This window comes from Pundamilia nyererei, unplaced genomic scaffold (assembly GCF_000239375.1).
Source record: "Pundamilia nyererei isolate P.nyererei 1_Seehausen unplaced genomic scaffold, PunNye1.0 scaffold00080, whole genome shotgun sequence".
Lineage (NCBI taxonomy): Eukaryota > Metazoa > Chordata > Actinopteri > Cichliformes > Cichlidae > Pundamilia > Pundamilia nyererei.
Genome location: NW_005187481.1, coordinates 2,707,685 through 2,728,370, shown reverse-complemented (window position 1 = coordinate 2,728,370; position 20,686 = coordinate 2,707,685). Strand labels below are relative to the sequence as shown.

At 39.1% G+C, this 20,686-nt stretch overlaps 1 protein-coding gene across 2 annotated transcripts in view; it reads right to left on the bottom strand.

Moving 5' to 3' along the window:
* nlgn2b (neuroligin 2b) overlaps positions 1-20,686 on the bottom strand; it is a 63,907-nt gene that overhangs the window by 8,945 nt on the left and 34,276 nt on the right. For both annotated transcript variants that reach the window (XM_005737914.1, XM_005737915.1), the window contains exon 4: positions 16,877-17,026. In XM_005737914.1, coding sequence (XP_005737971.1) covers positions 16,877-17,026 — 150 coding nt within the window. The remainder of the gene's footprint in view (positions 1-16,876; positions 17,027-20,686) is intronic.

Genomic DNA, 20,686 nt, shown 5'->3' with positions numbered 1-20,686 from the left:
AGCTTCTATCTAAATACAATATAGCATGTCCTGACTGTGGGGTTTTGGAAACAAATTAAAACGTACAGCTCTGCTATCACTTCCAACATAAATGAAGACAGAAAACTAAGCAGCAGTGACGTTTGATGTGCTACGTGACCGCTAGCGACTCAGCTATGTTAGCATAATATAAACAAGCTAACTTTTTTCCCACTCGATAAAAGTTAACGTGAGTGTTCTCGGTGGTCAGGAACAAATGTAATCGCATGGCAGCATGCTGTAAAAGGACCAAACTTCAGCCAGAAGAACAACTGAGATAATCCATCCACAATACGAGGTTAGTCATTCAAATACTGCTGCACGGGCTGGGGTGTAGTTACATCCTAAGGTTTTAAAAACTGAGCTTAAATAAATGATTAGCGGTAATAAAAGCCAAGGGAGGTCAACAGTGCTCACTGACTGTTTTAGGAGCTTTTTCAGATTAAATAGAAGAAAATACAAAACATTAAACATGTTAACAACACAAAAGCTATATTAAACACAGACTACTTTAGACCTGGAAGTAGGATTCGTCACGTCATCACTGAACGACCGGATTGTTGCCTATAACTAATACCAGGGGGCAAGATTTATGGAGACAGAGTTTTATTATGGCTTAGATCTAAGGGTCATATAAGGCACAAGGCTGTTTTGATCTCAATTATGTAAAATGGGGCTAATTTGGAGTGAATTTTTAGGGAAAAAAAGGACAAAAAATGGCTGACCGTGCAAGTCGGTAACCTGCGGCAAACAAAGATGCTCAGCTATCTCGTCATGCTAATGTGGTCGCTCTCTGTTCTGACTGTTTTCTCCACACTGTTAGCAAACAGTAAATTACCCTGTAGGATAATGTAGTTATCACTCTGTGTCAGTGACTGTTATCACTGAAACATGGAAACGTGCAATGTTATAACTTTTTTAATAACACTTAAAAGCCACTTTGCTAAGACTTCATGATGCATGCAGACTGCACTGTTATGATACCTTATCTTCCCGCAGGCGATATGGTCTCTCAATCACACCACCACACAGTACTGACCCACACATATGGTTCTTACACACACACTGGACTTTCTGGACATTGTTTTTGCACACATTGTTTTTTTGCACAACACTGGTCACTATATTCTTCATTTCCGGTTAATACTTGTACAGCTGCTGTTATTGTGTATATATTTATTTATATTTATATTTCTTCATACATTCTTATATAGTTCTATATTGTGTATTTTGTTGTACAGTTATTTTATTTTCAACTTTAATTTATATATTTTATCTTATTCCTTCCCAGTTAAATTTACCCTTCATTCTAATTTGTGTTGTACAGTTATTTCATTTTTAACCTTAATTTATATTTTATTCCTTCTTAGTTAAATTTACCCTTTTTAAGTTTTCATATTTATTTCCTATCTTATTCATAGCCTTTTCCTTTTTTGTTTTCTTTAGGTCACGAGCAGTTGTCCAAGCATTTCACTACATATCGTACTGTGTATGACTGTGTACGTGACAAATAAAATTTGAATTTGAATTTGAATTTGAATACCTACTGTATTATATACTCAGTGTGAATACACTGACCTATCCATACTGAGCCTGGTACAGCATCACCACCTGCCCATGTGCACTGTGTTAACTTAGAGTCTGTAAACAAAGCCAATGACAGCTTAATGGGCTGAACATGGTTCCCTGTTGGCAGTGCCTTAGTAGACCGTAGGGAGCTATGGACAGCCCGTCTACCTGCAGTGAGCATCTGCTGCCAAATGGAAACAGTGTCCAAAGTTTGTGGTAAAACCAGCCTGTGGGCTACTCTTACTTGTGCTGTTCAAACATGTCAGGAGAACAGCAAAGTCATAACATATGAAGAGCTGAAGTGAAACTGAGTGTTAAAAAACAATGAAAAGTGTCCACTGCAGCCATCATCTGTGCTCTGCTGTATTTTTAACTTGTTGTTAAAGATGTTTTGCTTTAAGCTTGTCCGATTACTGGTGAACTCCCTTCCCTGCTCCAGTCCAGCATCTCATCTACGTACAGCTGATCTATGAGGCGTTGAGCTTTTGGAGGCTTGCACGACACCATGTTTGCAAAGGTTGAAAACCCCTCACTCTGTAGGCAGTCTGAAGGCAAGCGCCTACGCAAGCAGACATGACAGCAGTACTATAAAACAAGAATAAGATAATTGTTCCACTGCATGCCCTGAGTCCTACCACAGGAGAATGCCACCATCACTACAAAATCACAATATGATGCATAAACATGTGTGAGATGCTTTGCATTGATGGTTTATATCTGAATGTGGGACATTTACTGGGCAAAATATGAAGCGGATCAGAGTGCGTACATTTCGAAGTGGATTGTAATACATCAAATATATCAAGGGAATACTGTTATTTTATTTTAATATACATTATGCCTATTTTGCAGATATCATTTTTGGCGTTCTGAACCCTGTGCTGCCTTTCTAACATAAGACGAGGTAAAACCAGCCAATAAGATGTAATGTTTAACCGGTAACAAGTTTTACAATACTTGCAATGTGGCAAATGTGTTGGCTTTGATATATTAGAATGATAATAACCCATTTTCAAGCCAGGACTGTTCATTCAAGAATTAAAACACCAGTCTTTGAAAACCAGGCCTGCCACATCAAAGCAAAGCCTTGCCCGGCTAAACTAATCAAAACGAGCAGGTCAATCATCTGGAGGCGGGATCTTTAGTGTCCACCACTTTAACATCAATTGTCAAGGATAGAACTCAGAGGGACTAGTTGGACTTGGAGCATGAATGGGGCAGTAAAGCTCTCATGGCTCTAGGCTTTTCCGATTTCCAATTGCAAGGCTCAAATTGTCAAAACTTGCAACTTAAAATGTGAACGTGAAGACTGAGGAGGCTTTAAAAAAAGACTTTTAGAGTAATCTTTCTACGTAATTTGGCAACCCTTTAATATGTCAGATGTTCTCTGTCATTAAGAATGTATGTACCTCTGTTAGGTCATAGCCAGCTCAACACAGCCTTTTCTACAAGAAAGTGTATCCCTTCCAGATTCACTATTCAAATAGTTATAGTAAGAGTTATAACAATAATAATAGAGCTTTAAGGTATTGGCCCAAGGGCAGTTGGGGCACAAGCACTTGGGAAGGGACAAAAGTGTCAGAGGTCAGGGAGAGGTCAAGGAAAAGCTTTCAAAAGCTCCAGGGTGCTTTGTTCTAGTTAGACCTGGGGTTCGAAACATAAGGCCCAGGGGCCAAAATCCACCCAGCAAAGACTCCAACCCAGCTCCCTGGACTGGATGTCTTTCACTAAACAGAGCAGCATTTCTCTTCATTTCTGTAGAAAAACTGTAAAAAATCACTTATTTTTCTTATATTAGGATATCTAAAGATTAAAGTTCTTTCCACTGACAGAAATGGCGGCTTTACTGGTCTGGCCCGCTTAAGATTAAAGTGGGCTCCATGTTTCCCACAATGTAAAATGAGTTTGTCATCCCTAAATTTGACTGAGAGAAAAATGAAGGCTAGCATAATACTAAAGGGTAGTCTAAATCAGGGGTGCCCAATCCCGGTCCATCCAAATGTCATACTTTCGTTTGGATGAAGCCAAGTGACCCAAAAACTCTGGGAACACGTTTTAGTTCATTTAGACCAGGGCTGCCCAATCCCAGTCCTCGAGAGCTACTATCCTGCAGCTTTTAGATGCATCCCTACTCCAACACAGCTGAATCAAATGGTTTGATTACCTCTTCAGCATGCCATCATGTTTGGCAAAGGCCTGATAATAAGCCATTCATTTGATTCGGGTGTGTGGGGAGCTCTCGAGGACTGGGATTGGGCAGCCCTGGTCTAAATGAACTAAAATGTGTTCCCAGAGTTTTTGGGTCACTTGGCTTCATCCAAACGAAAGTATGACATTTGATTTACGTTTTAAAATGGTATGACTTTGCTTACACATACAGCTAGTCATTGAATGTGGCTATCTTAAGCATTCAAGTATTCACACATCCACAGGAAATCTTTAAGGAAAATGGAGCTCTCTGCTTCTATCCGACAATAATTTGTGACTTCACCTGCTGGATTATACGAAAGCAACCATCAGACCTAAATAACCCCATCTGCTGGTTGGCTTTCCAGATTGGCGCTTGCTTTACACTCTGAGACAGTCCATATATAGTTCAATAAAGATGACTAGTTTATGACTACATGCTACTTTACATAATGCAGCCAAGTCTCAAATAGGTTTCTGAGCAACGTCATCAAAATGTACCAGGAGGCTGAACACAAATCAAGATGACTGGGAACTTCTGGCTACATGTAAAACCCTTTTTAGCGGTTTTAAATTGCACAAAGTGACCAGAGTAAAATACTGGCCACAATCCTGGACTTTGCACTGGAATTAGAGGAATATGTGCACCTTTCAAGTTAAGACAATGAACCTTGTTGGTATGGGTTTTTTTTCCAGGGGAACAGTACAAACATCGTTCTCTGTGATCAGTGTTTCAGTAAGCAGTCTGATGTGCAATGTCACTCCAGTCATCTTTAATAGAAGACAACAGTCTATCTGGCCTATTTTTGAGAAAAAAATCTTTTCACAGATGTTACGAACAACTAATGGCACAAATATGTAACCAGAATTTGGGCATCTGCGCACCATAACTTGCGCAGAAAAAGCTGTTATTACATATTGTTGCTTCCTGGCTTTTGCTCTGATTTAGGACAGAGCTCCAGATTTATTACTAATTCCAGGCCAAACATTGTTTGGTCTGTGATTCGGTGCTTCCAGCATCAAGTTTCAAATTATCTTGCCAAAAACCGACAGACGACTGTCAAAGGTGAAATGCAGTAAACCGTGAATTGCTTTGGATAAGCCACTGGTGACTGTCACACCCAAAACAACAATTATTTTTCTGGTTTCCAGCAACTGAACACTGAAAATAACCATTTTTGGTTTCATGACATTGCATTGGCATGTTTTCCACCTCCTTGCTGCACATGGATCCTAGATTGTTTGTACAGTATGTCACCTAAACGTGCATAGTGGCTGAATAAATGTTTACCGTCGCAGGGCAATGCACAGCATAACCTTGCGTATGCAACTATATACAAGGTCACAGCCACAGTGTGTTTACATAAACTGTGTTATAATACTTTCTCCTGAAGCAGTATTGTTTTGTGAACTAAATTCCCATTCTAGATGTTTTCTCGTGTGGACAAAAGAGACACACTGTATAAGAAACTGAGTTAAAGGGCAGTTTGTAAAAAAAAAAGGTGGTATAGCTCAGTACAAAGGGACAGATGGTAGGAACAGACAAAGCACATTTTCAAGTGTGTTAAATAGCAAATTAAGTTTTATTGTTGATGATTATTAATGAAAGTGATGGCGATGCTGATGAAGGTAACAGCAGCCATGATGACAGTGGTGATGATAACCTGCCAAATTGACCTTTCTACTACAGTCAGTGTGACACAACACAACTCTCATTCCACACTCTTCACTGTACTTACACTACAGTCAACAAGCACTTGAAGCCTGGAGTGTCGTGTTGGGTTAACCCGGCTTAATTGTGATTCACATTACAGAGTGCAGAGTTATTTTGCTGACTTTTGGGGGTTTTCTTTCAATATGACTGTTTGCCTTGGACAAAAAGTGCAAATTCCAGCCACGATGACAGCTGATGTGTCACTTTATCATAGCTTAAAAACAGTAAAAATCTACGTTAACTTAAAGTCAACATTTGACTTGTAATGAGCATTAATTAAAACGTTTTTTCATTCATTTTTATTTTGGAATTTAATCCTCAAATGCTGTGACAGGATATTTCACATTCAAAGAAAACACTGCAATCAGCAAAGTAAGCAAAGAATATGCAACCTCTAAGAGTGACCTCGTCTTGAGCAGGCAATAATGTTTGTTATGAAATGGCTGTAATGTGATAATGATTTTGAAAAGAAAAAAGTATGATTAAACTGTAATATAGAGATAATTGGATTACCAAATTTATAAGAAACCACAGCTGCTGCCTGTCTCTATAGTGCAGTGTTTAGTGTTGGATGGATTATTAAAAAACAGAAATCATGTCTCAGTGCTGTAGCAGAAATATTACTTTGAAAGGATTAACCCCACTAATCAAGATATCACATGTTACTATGTAATTGTATTATCCTTGCATCATCCCAGCAATTGACTGGTTCTTAGCCTTATGTGGCTCTGACCTGGTAACATATTACCACTGACCTGTGCCGCTTATCAAAACCATGTGCAAGTGGAAGTGTCTCCTGCCCAGCCAAGTGCTGAGCTGCTTGCCACAGTTGCCTGGCAACTGTCTAGGACTTCAGGCAAAATGAAATGGACAGGCACTCACGAAGGCACTCGGATACCCACATTCAAGCACTTCCATATTCAAGTACGCAAACAGCAGCATGCAAATGCACGTGAACTCCAAAGTCAGTGCATGTACATGCAGGCAACTTCACAGTATGTGCTAGCATGCTAGCTCTAGTGCCGCTCTCTTTGAAAGGCCGACATGAAGGGAGGGAATTCGGTTTATCTTCCACCATTGAAGATAAGTCAAACAAGTTCCCTCCTCTCCTTTCTTTCTCTTTCAGTAAGTTTTCCTTCTGATCCACCACCCACACCCCTCCCATCTGCTGAGTTGGGTTTCCTACTGACTTTAGTGCTGAGAACAGCAGTTTATGAGGCTGAACTCATGCATATTCAACACTTGCTTGAGGTACCAGCCAAGGAACTGTGAGGAGAGTCATCAACCTCTAAAGATACAGGTTGAAGACAGTGAAGTGAATGGATGAAAGAGAAACAGAGGAGGAGTGAGGAAACCATGGAGGGAAATTTAAAAACAAACTGTATGATAATAACTGGAGCTTCCAATACTTCTGGGATTGTTACCAAAAGCTCTTTCCATAATGCATCTACTCTTTCTCTAATGTATGCCAATGAGGAGAGTCATTATAAAAGCTATTATTCCCAATAGATATCGTATAGGATGAACAAATATTTCATCCTACAATAGGATGAAATATTTGCATTAGCTGGACTTTTATTCATTTTGGGACAAGATACAAAAAAAAAAGACCAACACAGAGATTGTTATTGGTATGTTGTGTCTTTACTCTAATTCTCTCTTAGTGAACTGCACCATTCAGAACATCCTCTGTTGTCACCCATATTTGTAAAAGTCATTCACACATTTTAGCCCTAAAACTACGCTCAGCCATATTATCGCTTTACAGAGATAGGAACATCTGCAGAGCAATTTACAGGACTGAACGGAATAACTGTAGTAGGTCACTGAACATATTTCTGTGAACAGAGAAGAAAGAACAATAGGAGAGGGAGGGGGGTGGAGTTGAGGGTGAAGGATTAAAAAAGGGAAAAAAAAGAAAGAAAGACATGAAACAGGTATTAAATCAAATATTGCCCAAAGCTACTGTCAGATGTTAACTGACAGACAGTAGAGAGGAATACAGTGAAGGACGAATTATATAATTTCATTGTGACGTCACGCAGGAGATGATCAGAGATGTCTACATTCAGAGGAAAGATGTTGATTTTATTTTATACACACAGGAAAGGTGATTGAAAAGAGGAAACAAAGCGTTCTTGTCTCTGTATATGTGAGTCACAAAATTAATGAAGCACAGGTAGAGGCATTATTATACAAAAAAAGGAGCGGGGAAAAAAACCCTTAGCAGATGGTGAATGTCTCTTGCACACTGAAGACTCTGTTTAGATGAGCAGAATAGAGTGGATTGGATCACTCAATACTGTGCACCGGAGTCGGGGATTATCTGCTATGTGTGTATGTAACAGTAGATTAATATGACAGGAGAAAATCACAATAGAAAATTCTTTAACTCAGAGAGATGCTATTGTAGTTCACCTCTTGCACATTCTTGCTGGATTATCTTTTTTTTTCTTCTTTTTTTTTGGTTACACAAATCTGTTAAATCTCCTTGTCGGCACCAAGGGTTTGATTTGAAGACTAGCTGGCAGGTCCGTTTCAATTATGCATCATTCTGTATGTCAAGTATACCCAGAAATGAAATTATAACGCAATTGGGCTCCACTTGCACTGAACTAATGTTAGTTCAGTACACCGCCCATAGGCCTCTGATGTCATTGTATTTATTACCTTACTTATCTCGTTCAATTTTTCCTCACAACTGTCCACTCAAATGGCACCGTGCCATGCAATAACACCAGGCTGCCATGCAAATTTGAAAAGCAGCGGTTCAAACATCATGTTGCCTCTCATGACTTTTCAAAGCTTTTCAAAGTTCTGTTTCAGAAACGCCTTATTGCTCATGAAAACTGCAGCCTGCCTGAATAAAAAATCAAGTCAAATTAAATGAATTAAGAGTCTTGAAACAGAGCCTCGTCTGCAGTAGGGGACGCAATTTTAATCACAGGGCTAATATTTCAGACATGAAGCTATTTTAATTAATGATATGGTGTCATTAATCATACTTGTTTCATGTATCCACTCAGGCTCTTAATATGGCAGTTCAGGTGCCCAAGTGATTGGCAAACATTTATGTAATTTTACATTTGCTTACGCATAATGGTATTTAAATGTGGATATTTCACTTTAATCACTGCCTCCACTATTAGGTAACAGTCAGATTAAGGCTTTAGCACTGAGTAGATGACACAAATGAATGCTAACACCAATTATGGCACAAAACGGGGACAGATTCATCAAGCTGAATGAAAAATCTTGCCATCAACCGAGATCTATCTGTCATGTAAAGGGGCATTTAAATTATTTAAATAAATGAACCTTTTTTACATTTCGCCAGTATTAAAAATATCTCAGTTAGTTTTACAGTTAATTCTATCCTGAAATCACGAGTTAATACTGATAATAGACACTGGAGCAAAGTTTTATCTGAAATGTGTAAATCACCCTGAAAAGAAGAAAATGTGTGAATAATGTCTTTCACTGCCAGAAAATGTTCCTCCTTTCTTACTTGTTGAATTCCTCCAAGGGAGGAGAGACGCACAGTCTTGAAATCTCAGATTTAAATTCAGAACAACTGTGAGCAAAGACACAGCTTGAATATCTCTGATGTTATATCATAAACATCTACGGGATACAAACAGAGGAATCGATTTCAGTTGCATACACTGGAAAGCAGCGCACAACAGTGACTGCCCACTTTTTTAAGCGCTCCAGTTCTGTAAGTGAATTTTGTCCTCGTTTAAAAAAAACAAACAAACAAAAAAAACACGTATAAATGTCTTGAACCAAGCCAATCAGCTACGAAGTGAATTATAACCATAAAAAGATTTGATTTGATTGTAAAATAAAATGTAAAAAAAAAAAAGAAAAGGGTAAAAACACATCATTACTGTGTGATTGTAATACGTGTGAAAGAAATACTCATCCCAAAATACATTGCAGATGCTTTGAAATCCCACATTACACAGAAAACCACATTTGAGCTTCTGGAATTTAATCGTTTCTCATTATTGTAGTCCTGTAAAATAATATACTTGAATATATTTGGTAATATGTGTAGGGTACACCGCTCTTGTGGCTTCTAAAGTTTCACATTCACTATGTTTGCAGCAATCAGAGATGTAGCTGGATTCTGGGTAGATTAGTTCCGTAAAAGAAAAACAAGCTTGATGTCATGGTTTTTACAGAAGAACATGCCATTGTTTTACAGTGTTGTAGCTCATAGTTAGTCTACTTTGGATGGTTACAACATCACAATCAGTCATAATCGACTGAAATTTAGGTACTTGAGGCCTGGACAATTTAAGGTCCCTTATGTGTGGCATGTAGGTTGTAGAGCATCAAGTAAGGGGAGCTGCATAAATGATCCTTCTCTTATTTGATTGGTGCAGCTGTGTATTTGGCTACCAGCCTGCGACACAGATTGGTGTCAGTTTCAGTCAATATGCCTATAAGTCCTTAGGGTTCACTGAAAACTGTCTCTGGCTACTGATCCATGTGTCAAGAGCCTCATGCACGTTATAATACACATTATAAATAATGTCCGCAAAGCATTAAACACACTTTTGCAAGGAACAAAAATAACACGAAATGTGAAATATTTAGAAATATGTAATTTGTAGAGTGTAGATAGAGTATTTTATAGCTGAATCTACTCACAAACAGATAATGTTAGTTTTTGATTCTGTTATTACAGTGAATGCATCATCACCAGGCAAAAAGAAAAAAGAAAATGAGGGTTGTGAGAAGACTTTGTCTAGATGCAAAGAGTGGGAGGTGTGTTTTATTTGTATTTAGAGAGGAGCTGAGTGGTGAGAAGGCAGCAGGCTGAAGTTAATTGACAGCACTGGCTAAAAATACTGTTTATGTCATATTTAAAAGGATGTGTTTGAGAACAACAGGCAACACAATGTAAAGTGATTCCGAAGGCTGACTGAGCTAAGCACTATTTATGGATGCACTGACACTGTTTGACTTGACTTTTACTAAAAATGTTTCAATGCACAAGATTTTAAAATAAAACATATTAAACCCTCACCTATGGCCACGAGCTGTGGGTAGTGACCGAAAGAACGAGATCGCGGATACAAGCGGCAGAAATGAGCTTCCTCCGAAGGGTGGCTGGCCTCTCCCTTAGAGATAGGGTGAGAAGTTCGGCCATCCGGGAGGGGCTCAGAGTAGAGCAGCTGCTGCTCCACATCGAAAGGAGCCAGCTGAGGTGGTTCGGGCATCTGACAAGGATGCCCCCTGGGCGCCTCCTGGGTGAGGTGTTCCAGGCATGTCCCACCGGGAGGAGGCCCCGGGGCAGACCCAGGACACGCTGGAGAGATTATATCTCTCGGCTGGCCTGGGAACGCCTTGGTATTCCCCCGGACAAGCTGGAGGAGGTGGCTGGGGAGAGGGAGGTCTGGGCCTCTTTGCTTAGGCTGCTGCCCCCGCGACCCGACCCCGGACAAAGCGGATGACGATGGATGGATGGATGGATATTAAATAAAAGATAGAATGATAAAATACAGTGTCACAAACAGAGTACATGAGCACATCATTTTTAGATACGTCATTTTTACCTACCAGTCTCTAATTAATGAACAACTCAACTAAGCATAATACAGTTGAAGACATTATGAAGGCTTTTCTCTGCATTTTTTAATTATAAATACAAAGTAAGGACATTCTTTTCATTTCTGGGTAAGATTAGTAGAGCATTTTAAACAGTTAATTATACTGTTATCAATGGTCATGATAATTTGCTTACTAATGATCAAGGAACTGACCTCACAACCTATTTTATTCATTCAGTGGGCTAGCTTCAGTCATTGTGCAAATGTACTATTTATAAAGTTGGGGAAACCTGCAGTCAGCTGAGACCGAAGAAGTCAGTCAGATGGGTGACAGTGTTTCTCCCACTGAAAATGCTATGTCCGGATGAACAGAATCAACCATTTGGGAGTTAATTAGAATTTTTTTTTGTATTTAATACACATGCAATTCAAAAACGCAAGAGATAAAAACATTAGCAAAGACTTGCTAGCTTAAATTGTAAAATGACTGATTTGATGCTATACTACTGTGGTACTGTAAGTGGTTTCAGATATCTCTCTTTGAGCACTAGTGTTCAGTTCAGTGTCCATTTGTACGTGTTACCAATTAAATCTTTAACAAGCAACCTTTTCTGATACAAAACATCAATAAGCTAATGAACTGTAACTTTAAAATAGCAAACATTAAACAAGCTAATGTAACTAGCTTGTAGTTTAAGCTAATGCATACCTCGTACCAACTCAGCACCTGCTTTTACTTTTCAGTCTGTCTTCTGCCAAAAAAATATATTGCTAACATTTTAAAAAATGGTCTGACGCCACTGTGTCAAGAATTTGAAACAATTTTGTTATATAGAAGCTTGTGTTTAAGTACATAGGATTTTTAGCGTATTCAGAATCTGTGTATTTCTACAAGTACTACTAGAGACGCCTACACTTCTGCTATTGTGACAGCCCAAGCAATATGTTAAACTTATCTCAAATTGACATAAGTATATGATATATGATGAGTATATAAAAAACTTGAATGTTTTTTTGAGGCAGCACACATAAAACACAATTTTCAGGGAATTTACATCCAATTTACCATGTTTTCAAGCAACTTTAAATCATATACATACAACATTTTTATGCTGTGAACAAGATGATATTAAACATGGTGGAATTTACTCCTAAATAGGTTACTTGCTTACTTGCAAGTAAAGAGCTGAAATTGGGAAGAGAAATGTTTCCAGAAGAAGCGTTTCATCTCTCTTCCTGCGGTGAAAAATGTTCTCACTCTCAGAGCCCACGATGGTGGGCCTTTCCCCAGAGTTCATTAATTAGTTAATTAGTTAATTAGTCTAAACAGATGGCTATGCAACACAAATCAGAAGGCTCTCTGGGCCTGGAGCAGGAGGAAGGTAGGAAAAGGTGAGCTGAGCCGCGATCTCAAATCACAACTGTCACTGAACCTCTGAACCGGGCTGTGTGCTGCAGACATTTTCTTCTGGTTCACTTATTTTATTCCACCACAACGAGGCGCATGATAAATTAACCTGTTAGCAGTCGGACGTACCGCCCACGGGACATTGGATGGTTTAGGGGACTAATTGGACTGCTAAGGGGTTAATATTACAAATCCATAAAGTATATCATTTGCTGGAAATTGACAGATGCACGTGTTGTACTATAATGAAACCATTAAGTCATGTGCAAGGCTGCTGCGGTCACAATGCAGGAGGGTTTGTTCGAATGAATACTTTGCATCACTGCAGATTTAAAAAAGCATTTCTGAAGGTTTATTTTTAGACTGCTCCCATCTCCCCCTTCTGTTTCCTTTTCCCTCACTGTCTCTCCATGATTCTCCCTCGCTCATCTGTCTCTGTTTCCTGCACTCTCTGCTTCCCCTATTTCTGACTCCCTATCACTCTTTTAAAGGCGCAGACATTGTATGAAATGAGGTTGGCATGTGTAAGCTCCTGTGAGTGTAAGTACGGGATAATACTTAAGACAAGAATGTAAAACTATTAAAATACCAAATGCCTGTGTTTCTCACTGTGACTCAAATGCACAGTGTCAGTGAGGAGTGCTATTAAAATTGCAGATGGATGGTGCATTATTTATATATATATTTTACGCATGGCACGCAACCAATTGCCTACACACACTCTATCACATGCAAAAGAAGGACTTGGTGTGCACACAGACAAAAATGCATACATGCTTGTGCCACACAGAACATGCAAAAAGACACACACACACATACACACAAGGATTATCGCCTTAGTACAGTAACCCATTTAAAGCATATCTGAGAGTCAGAGTGAGAGAGCACACATTCGCCCACATACCAAAATTTTCAACAACATTAAAGGAATCGAGGACACTGCGTCATAATCACTCAGCAGGATCTATCTCCACCTCTCTCAATGTGCATCTTGCATACTTTAATGATTATATGTGGACGTTCTGTACAACACATGAGTGCACTCCACACATCTCTAATGTGGATCACAGCAAAAATGTCAATGTAAATCAAATACCTTTACGGTCCGGAGCCAAGGTCGAAGTGAGTGTAAGGAAAGCAAACGAGGATGCCAATGAAGAGCATTTGGAATAGCTTGTAATTTTATGCAACAATATCAGTTCCAAATTGTCTACTCTGTATTTTGGCTCGGCTTTTTAATGATCGTGATTTGTCAGGCAGCTGCGAAGAAGAACACGCAGAAAGGTGAAACTGAGCCGTGTAAAGCAGCAGGTCCGGGCCCTCATTTCGCTAACTCCCAGTTTGTCCTTGTCCCTCTGCCTCTCCGCTGGCATTGTCAATAACAGTGTGGCTCACGTTACCCTCTGCTAATACTTGCAGAAACTCTTGGACTCCATCCTAAACTACTCCCATTTCTCTGTTTATCATTATCCTGATATGTTGAAACAGGCGTGATGCAATAAACAAGATCTGATTACCCAACCTGGCAGCCGCAATGAATGACACGGGGAGCCTGTGTGCAAACACCTCCAAAAGATGACACCAAATGTAAATACTTGACTCCACTGATATCCAGCAGCAAAAAGGGCTAGGCGTACACATGCACACAGCTCAGCCCACACTCACTGGCTCATGAGCTCTATAAAAATGAACAAACAGAATACCCCTTGATACAAAAATACAATGACAGCAACAGACGCAGTTCTGTTTTCTGTTGCTGAATGTTACACCAAAGGCGCTAAGTTGTTGTTTGTGTCTTTTGAAGTACAGAGACTGTGATCCTGGCTGTCGTCTTTACAGAAAGGCATGTTAATACAAAAATTAATGAATTACTCTAAAAAGGAAAAGCCAGGATGTGAGAAAACAGAAAATACACCTGTTTGTGTTTTAATACAAAGTGCCTGCTGCAGGAAGACATAGAGTCGCTGGTGAAATGTGAGCAACAGTAGCCAAAATGATACCAAGATTAGCCAGAACGTTTCAAGACTTGTGGAAACACAATATGGCCGTTTAGGATTTATATACTTTGGATACACTTTGCTTAGGATAGTCTATAAGATTAGATTAGATATCTTATTGTTATGCTACATGAGCTGATACTTCATCAGAAACTGTGGATATGTTTGCATGGAGTTCTTTTAAGCTATAATCTGTCAAAAAATATCTCCGACATTTTTTCAGGCACAGTTTCCACATAGTGTAGGCACTGCATTGCTAATTCCATCATCTGCAATAGATGAAATTAGGCTTTAATGCTTGAGTTGGTTAAAGTTCCTAGATTTAGCAGTACCAGTGAGGCACAAGAGGGGGACACACACAAAAATACTGCTGCTCATGTACCTGTCAGGATGATCCAGGTTAAACCTTAAAGACACTGGCATTTGAAGTAGTAACGCTGAACGCTTATGTCACGTCTCTGAGTTAGGACACGCTATTTAACTTTATTAGATTGTTTCCTGAGCCTGGTTCCTTCTGGATAAAAAACCCCTCCAGAATCCTCTTTCCTCTACATCCCCAAACATGGGCAAGCCCTCTACACCACACCACACCACAACTCAATTCAACTAATAAATGTATTAATTTGTAAACTGCAGTTTTATGAATAAGTTCCGTGGTCTAAAATTTGATTACACGTTTCAATTTGTTCTGAGGGCATAGTCGCGCATAAACAGAGCATGAAGTTGCTATTCAAGTCAAAACATCACTTTAATCTTATGAACCTTCCTAATCTTAAGAGGTGCTCTTAAAAATGGCCGTAGATTGATAAGTACCTCCTACACAAGAGCAGATGGCTCAGAGAATCTTAAAAGCTGCAGAACTTACTCAAACATGACTTGTATGACTGAAGCTTTTTGCCCTGTGTACTTATTTGCCTGCACTTTTTAAATAAGCGCTAATGGTTTCTATTAAGCATGAAAAAAAAGAGTTAAAGGGACAATAGGAGCTTTGTTTTTGTTTTTTAATTTGTGCTCAAAAGATGTTTTCTTCATCAATTAATTAAGAATAAAACATACTTACACTTTTAATTATACTTTTTGTAATTATGTGTTCTCATGTTTGGATTTTAGCCACATGTCTGTTTTACTCTTTTTATGTTTTTCATAATTTTTATATTTGTGTGTCTTTAGAAGAAAATACAAAAAAATATGGAAAAAACTGAATAAAATATAAAGACAGAGGAAGAAGTGTGCTATTTTACTTTTTATGGGACACTGTTGCTCCTTTGAGATAGTATTTATATTTATACCTGCCTCTTTTTCACACATGCTGCCATCATTTTCCCTGACATGTCTTTTCTACTGTGGCATGTCAACACTGCTAAAAGAAATAAAACTCAAATGGCATCTTTACAGTATATGACATGACTGGCATTAATAGAAATTCACACACCTTGTGATATTAACTCAGACCATGTAAGGACTTCTTTAGTGCACACAGGAGTACAGTAACAGGAGTTCTGATTTTTCAGTACTGGGCAAAACTATTGAGCCAACCCCCATGTCGTTATGTTTTTCTAGGAAAATGGCACATATGTGCAGGGATTTATTAAACATGTGCAAACACAAAAGGAAACATGGTATATAGTGCTAAAACAGAGTTCGCACAATTCTAACAAGCTTGAAAGTCAGTATTTGTTATGACCAATTTTATTTTTCAACATACTCCATATCATCACTCCATAAGACCTGTTGCCATGGGATTTTAGGCCTGTCACTTCTTTGGTCCTCTACTTGTCTAGTTTCCTTAAAAAATTTTTTTAACAACATACTTTACACAATGCTGAGAAATGCCAAATGTTCAGTGAATAGCTCTTTGGGAATCATTTTGCTGGTGTAAAAATCTTATTTTATGCCTGTTAAACTATGTTGTCTTTGGCAGTTCTCACATGTTTCAACAAAAAAATGGAAACTAAGTGTCTGCAGGTAAAGGAGACAATGAAATAACTTCTTTAGCACACACAAGACTACAATAGAAAGAGTTCTGATTTTCATTCATAGGTCAGTGTTGAGTTGCTTAACAAAAAAAAACCCTTCTGAAAATGGTCAAATACAATAACTGGACTGAAAATGAGTGAAAAAGCAAAGAAAAGACTGTCAGAAAGCCTGGAGAACTACTTGTTATGACAACTTTCACAGATTACAGTAAATTTTGGCTCATAGGAAGCAAAATATTTTTTAAAAATGGTGTGTAACTCAAGACGTTTACACAGTAAACTATAAAGAATTTCAGAATGTTATTTTTCATGCATGTGAATGCTGTCATTTTTAAATACAGTTTAACATGGCACACAAGGCCTGGTCTAGCTGAAATGAGGCAGACCAAAACAAAGGTTGTAAATGTATAAATGGTTACATCAAATATCTGACACATCAAACTTACCGAGCACGCCAAGCCGATAGTTCATAGTGACCACGATGACATTTCCATAGGCAGCAAGGACACTACCATCAAACATGTTCCCTGAGCCCTCCATGTAGGAGCCTCCATGGATGAAGAGCATCACAGGCTTCTTACGGCGATCCCGAATATCTGCATAGCACAGATCAATGCAGGTGTTTGTTAGTTTAGAGTTGATCCACTAACATATGTTAAAGAGTTGAAATTCAGCTCCATTAATCCCTGGCTATGGTTTGAAATTTTCTCCTGAAATAGCATCTCTAAAATCAGTCACTAAATGGAAGAATCAAATTGTCTATATATAAGAAACAAATCTAACCTAAAAACAAGTAACAAGGATAATTAAGTTCAATTACATTTTATTTATCGATGACAATTTAATTTAGTCACCTTAAGGCTCTTTATATTGGAAAGTAAAGATCTTACAATAATGGAGCGTAAACCGCAGCAATCATAAAACCACTTGGTGCAGTTCGTGATAGTGGGAAGGAAAAACTCCCTTTTAACAGGAAGAGACCTTCAGCAGAACCAAGCTGAGGGAGGGGCGGCCATCTGCCATGACTGGTTGGGGGTAAGGGGAGGAAAAGGTGTCCTTGTCCTTGTTATTAGTTCAGAGTGAACAAAGAACACTTCTTTTACCTCTGCCTTGTAACAGTAAAGTACAAATCCACTGATATTAAAGGATTTATCTGTTGTGGTTGTTCTAGTACTAGGTATTTAATAAAAAAAAACCAAAAAAAAAACATGCAAACTGTCTTAACCTCAGGCATCCTGTGATTGATGAAAGAAGAAGGTGAAAATACAAAGCACAAAACACTTGTGTCTGGGTTCATCTTCTATGTTTTATTCTGTGATGTTTGTTTCCCCTGTCCTGAGCCCTGATGGTACCTTCCCAAACTGCTATTCCCCTCCATGTTTGGAGCAAATGGTGCAGGCAGTTCTGATGCCCTCACTGTTATTGGTGTCTTTGTGTCCATCAGTGTGTTGCTATGGTTCACTCTGTCAGCCTCTGTGCCTCGCCACCACCCCCTTCCTCGTCTGTGGTACGGCCTGAGTGTCTGAGTGTGGATGAGGCTGAGGGAGCTGCCAGCGCAGCCCAGTTAGGCTGAGCGTCTGCACTGTGCAGGGCCTGTAGATAATTTGTATGAAAGCCAGACCAAGTGGAAACATAAATAACAGCCACAGCATCTGTTTACCCTGATGAGCTTCAGCACTCAGAGATGGAGGAGACGGGGAGATAAGAGGAGAGAAAGAGAGATAAAGGAGGGAAGGGGGGGGGGGGCAGGAAAGAGACAGAGGAAGGAGATGAAAATAGGGCAGCATGAGAGAACTGACGGGGGTAGAGAAATGCATGAGAGCTTCACACCAGGAAGAATAAATAAATAAATACGATTTGATAGCATAGATGGAAAAAAGGAACTATGAAACGTTACAAAGCAAGTCATACACAGTGAGGTGCGTTAATGAACATTCACACAGGATTCACACAGACACACACAAGCACACATACACACACAAACTCTTGCATAGGCAGCTGCGATGTTGAGTCGCTATGGAAACTGCTTCTCGCTAATAGAACTGCACCAGCCATTCCATCGCACCGACTCACTGAATGCCTGTTGCCGTGGTAACAAATTCCACTCACGTATTTGCACACCCGCCTGCATCACCACCTGAATCTCAGGTTACACATGCACTTGGGTGCGTCACTCACAGTCGTGCGTGCAGACTCACACACACACACATACATGCAGACAAGTGGATGTGGTAAAGCGGCACGTATGGCTTCAAACACGCAGGTATGTTTTATAGATAGCACGTACGACACAGGCAGGCTGGCTTTAAATTAAAACAAAAAACAAAAAAAAACTTTGAGTTGCACACTCTGATGTGCTGCTCCTTTTCCCCTCTCTTCTCCGGTGTATTCAGAACCTTGGCTGATTTCCCAGAAGATACGTAAAAAAGTTCAATTATCTTGGCATCACCAGGACAGTAGAAAGGAGTGACGTTTCAGCCGGCATCACGAGCAGCGCTCACAGCCACACTCCGTATCTCTCAAGCAGAGAATACATGATTTATCTACATTTTTAAAGTCCCATTTAGCAGTGTTAAGTTTTTACAGCTTTCATATATGACTTTCAGACCCACAGTGGGATCAACCACCCGGGTTCTGAAAAATTAACCCAACCCAGAAATGCCAAAAACTGCAGTTTTTCACATGGCCACTTGAGGCGAGCTCCAAAAGTGATTTAGTCCCCTTAGACTGTCACAGTAAAATGAACAGCACAAAGAATTAGATTTATAGCCTTGTAGGAAAAATATATTTTGCCTGAATGGAGGCAAATTCATAACTCAAAGGTGGGTGTACATTTTCATAACTCACTGTAGTTATACTAGTAAGGCTTTAGGTTAGAGTCCATGGATGCTTTGATTGACAGGTGTGCTAACATAGGGACCTGTAGTTGACTGTTGTGTGTCTTAAGCCTCACCTCTGCCAATAAGTCACTAAACTGTATCTTTTGTTAATATACTTAGATATTGGTCCCTTTTTTTGCAATTTTTATGGCAAATATGCAACGGGATAAAACTCATCTAAGAAATCTGTGCTTTAGTTTTGATGATTGAAATTCTACTATTTTAGTTGTCTCTTACCTTATCGCTGATTCTGATTAGCAGACATGTGCCTGTGCATCTTGTGCATAGGCACAAGATGCATAACTTCTGTCAATGGTGTCATCCAATGTAATCGTGGCACCAGCTAATGTAGCCTAATGTAGCTTCGAGCAGAGGTGAAAACTGCAGAGGTCCGGTAAGCTCAGCTCTTTCTTACTACACACAATGCAGTTTTTAGCCTCAACAGACACCAAGTTTGTCTGTGTGTTAAAATGTTATTCAACATCTATCATTAATCCCTATTAAAGTTTTACTTTTCTCCCTGTATATAAAACATGTTGACCTATCTCTGTAGCTATATCAACTAAGATAAGATAAGATAACATCAAATTACATTTTTGGGGGTTGTGTAAGGACAGATTCTTTTCTTTCTACTTGTGTCACAGATTACATCTTTAATATTACATTTTTTTTAATAGAAAAAAGGCTTAGGGATAGTTATGGGGCTTGGTAATTCAAAATACTGCAGTGGTACTTAAAGCACAAAATAGATATATGTGGGGAGGTTGCAATGTTAAACCATAATAAATGAATATTGCTAGCATGATACCTGGAGCTACAAAATTCATAACAATACACACTAATGCGCAAGTATGAATCAGAGGAATTAAAAGGCAAAGTACTATAGCTGGTACTGCTAATCAAATGCACTTGATTAATTGCGTGAGCACAGTGTGAGGATTTTTATAAAAGGAGAAACATCCCAGTAAATTCACACCAAGGTCAGACTGTGCAATACTCCCCAAAACAGCAACAACAACCCCCCCCCCCCCCCCAAATAAAAAACAAGAGCTACATCTCAGACTCTATAGGCCTCAGTTAACATGTTAAATGTTAATGTTTATGAGAGTATAATTAGAAATAGACTCAAATATATCTTGTTGGGTTGCCAGGAGAAAACCTCCACTCTAAAAGGAACTGTAAAAAGAAGATGGCAGCGTGGCTTAGATTTGTGAAGCTGCATCTAAACAAACTACAAGACTTCTGGAACAACTTTCCTTTAGATAGATGAGACCAACGCAGCGATATTTGACCATAATGCACCACATAACAGCTCATACCAACTGTCAAGCATGGTGGTGGACGGATAATGATTTGGGCTTGTTCTGCAGCGTCAGG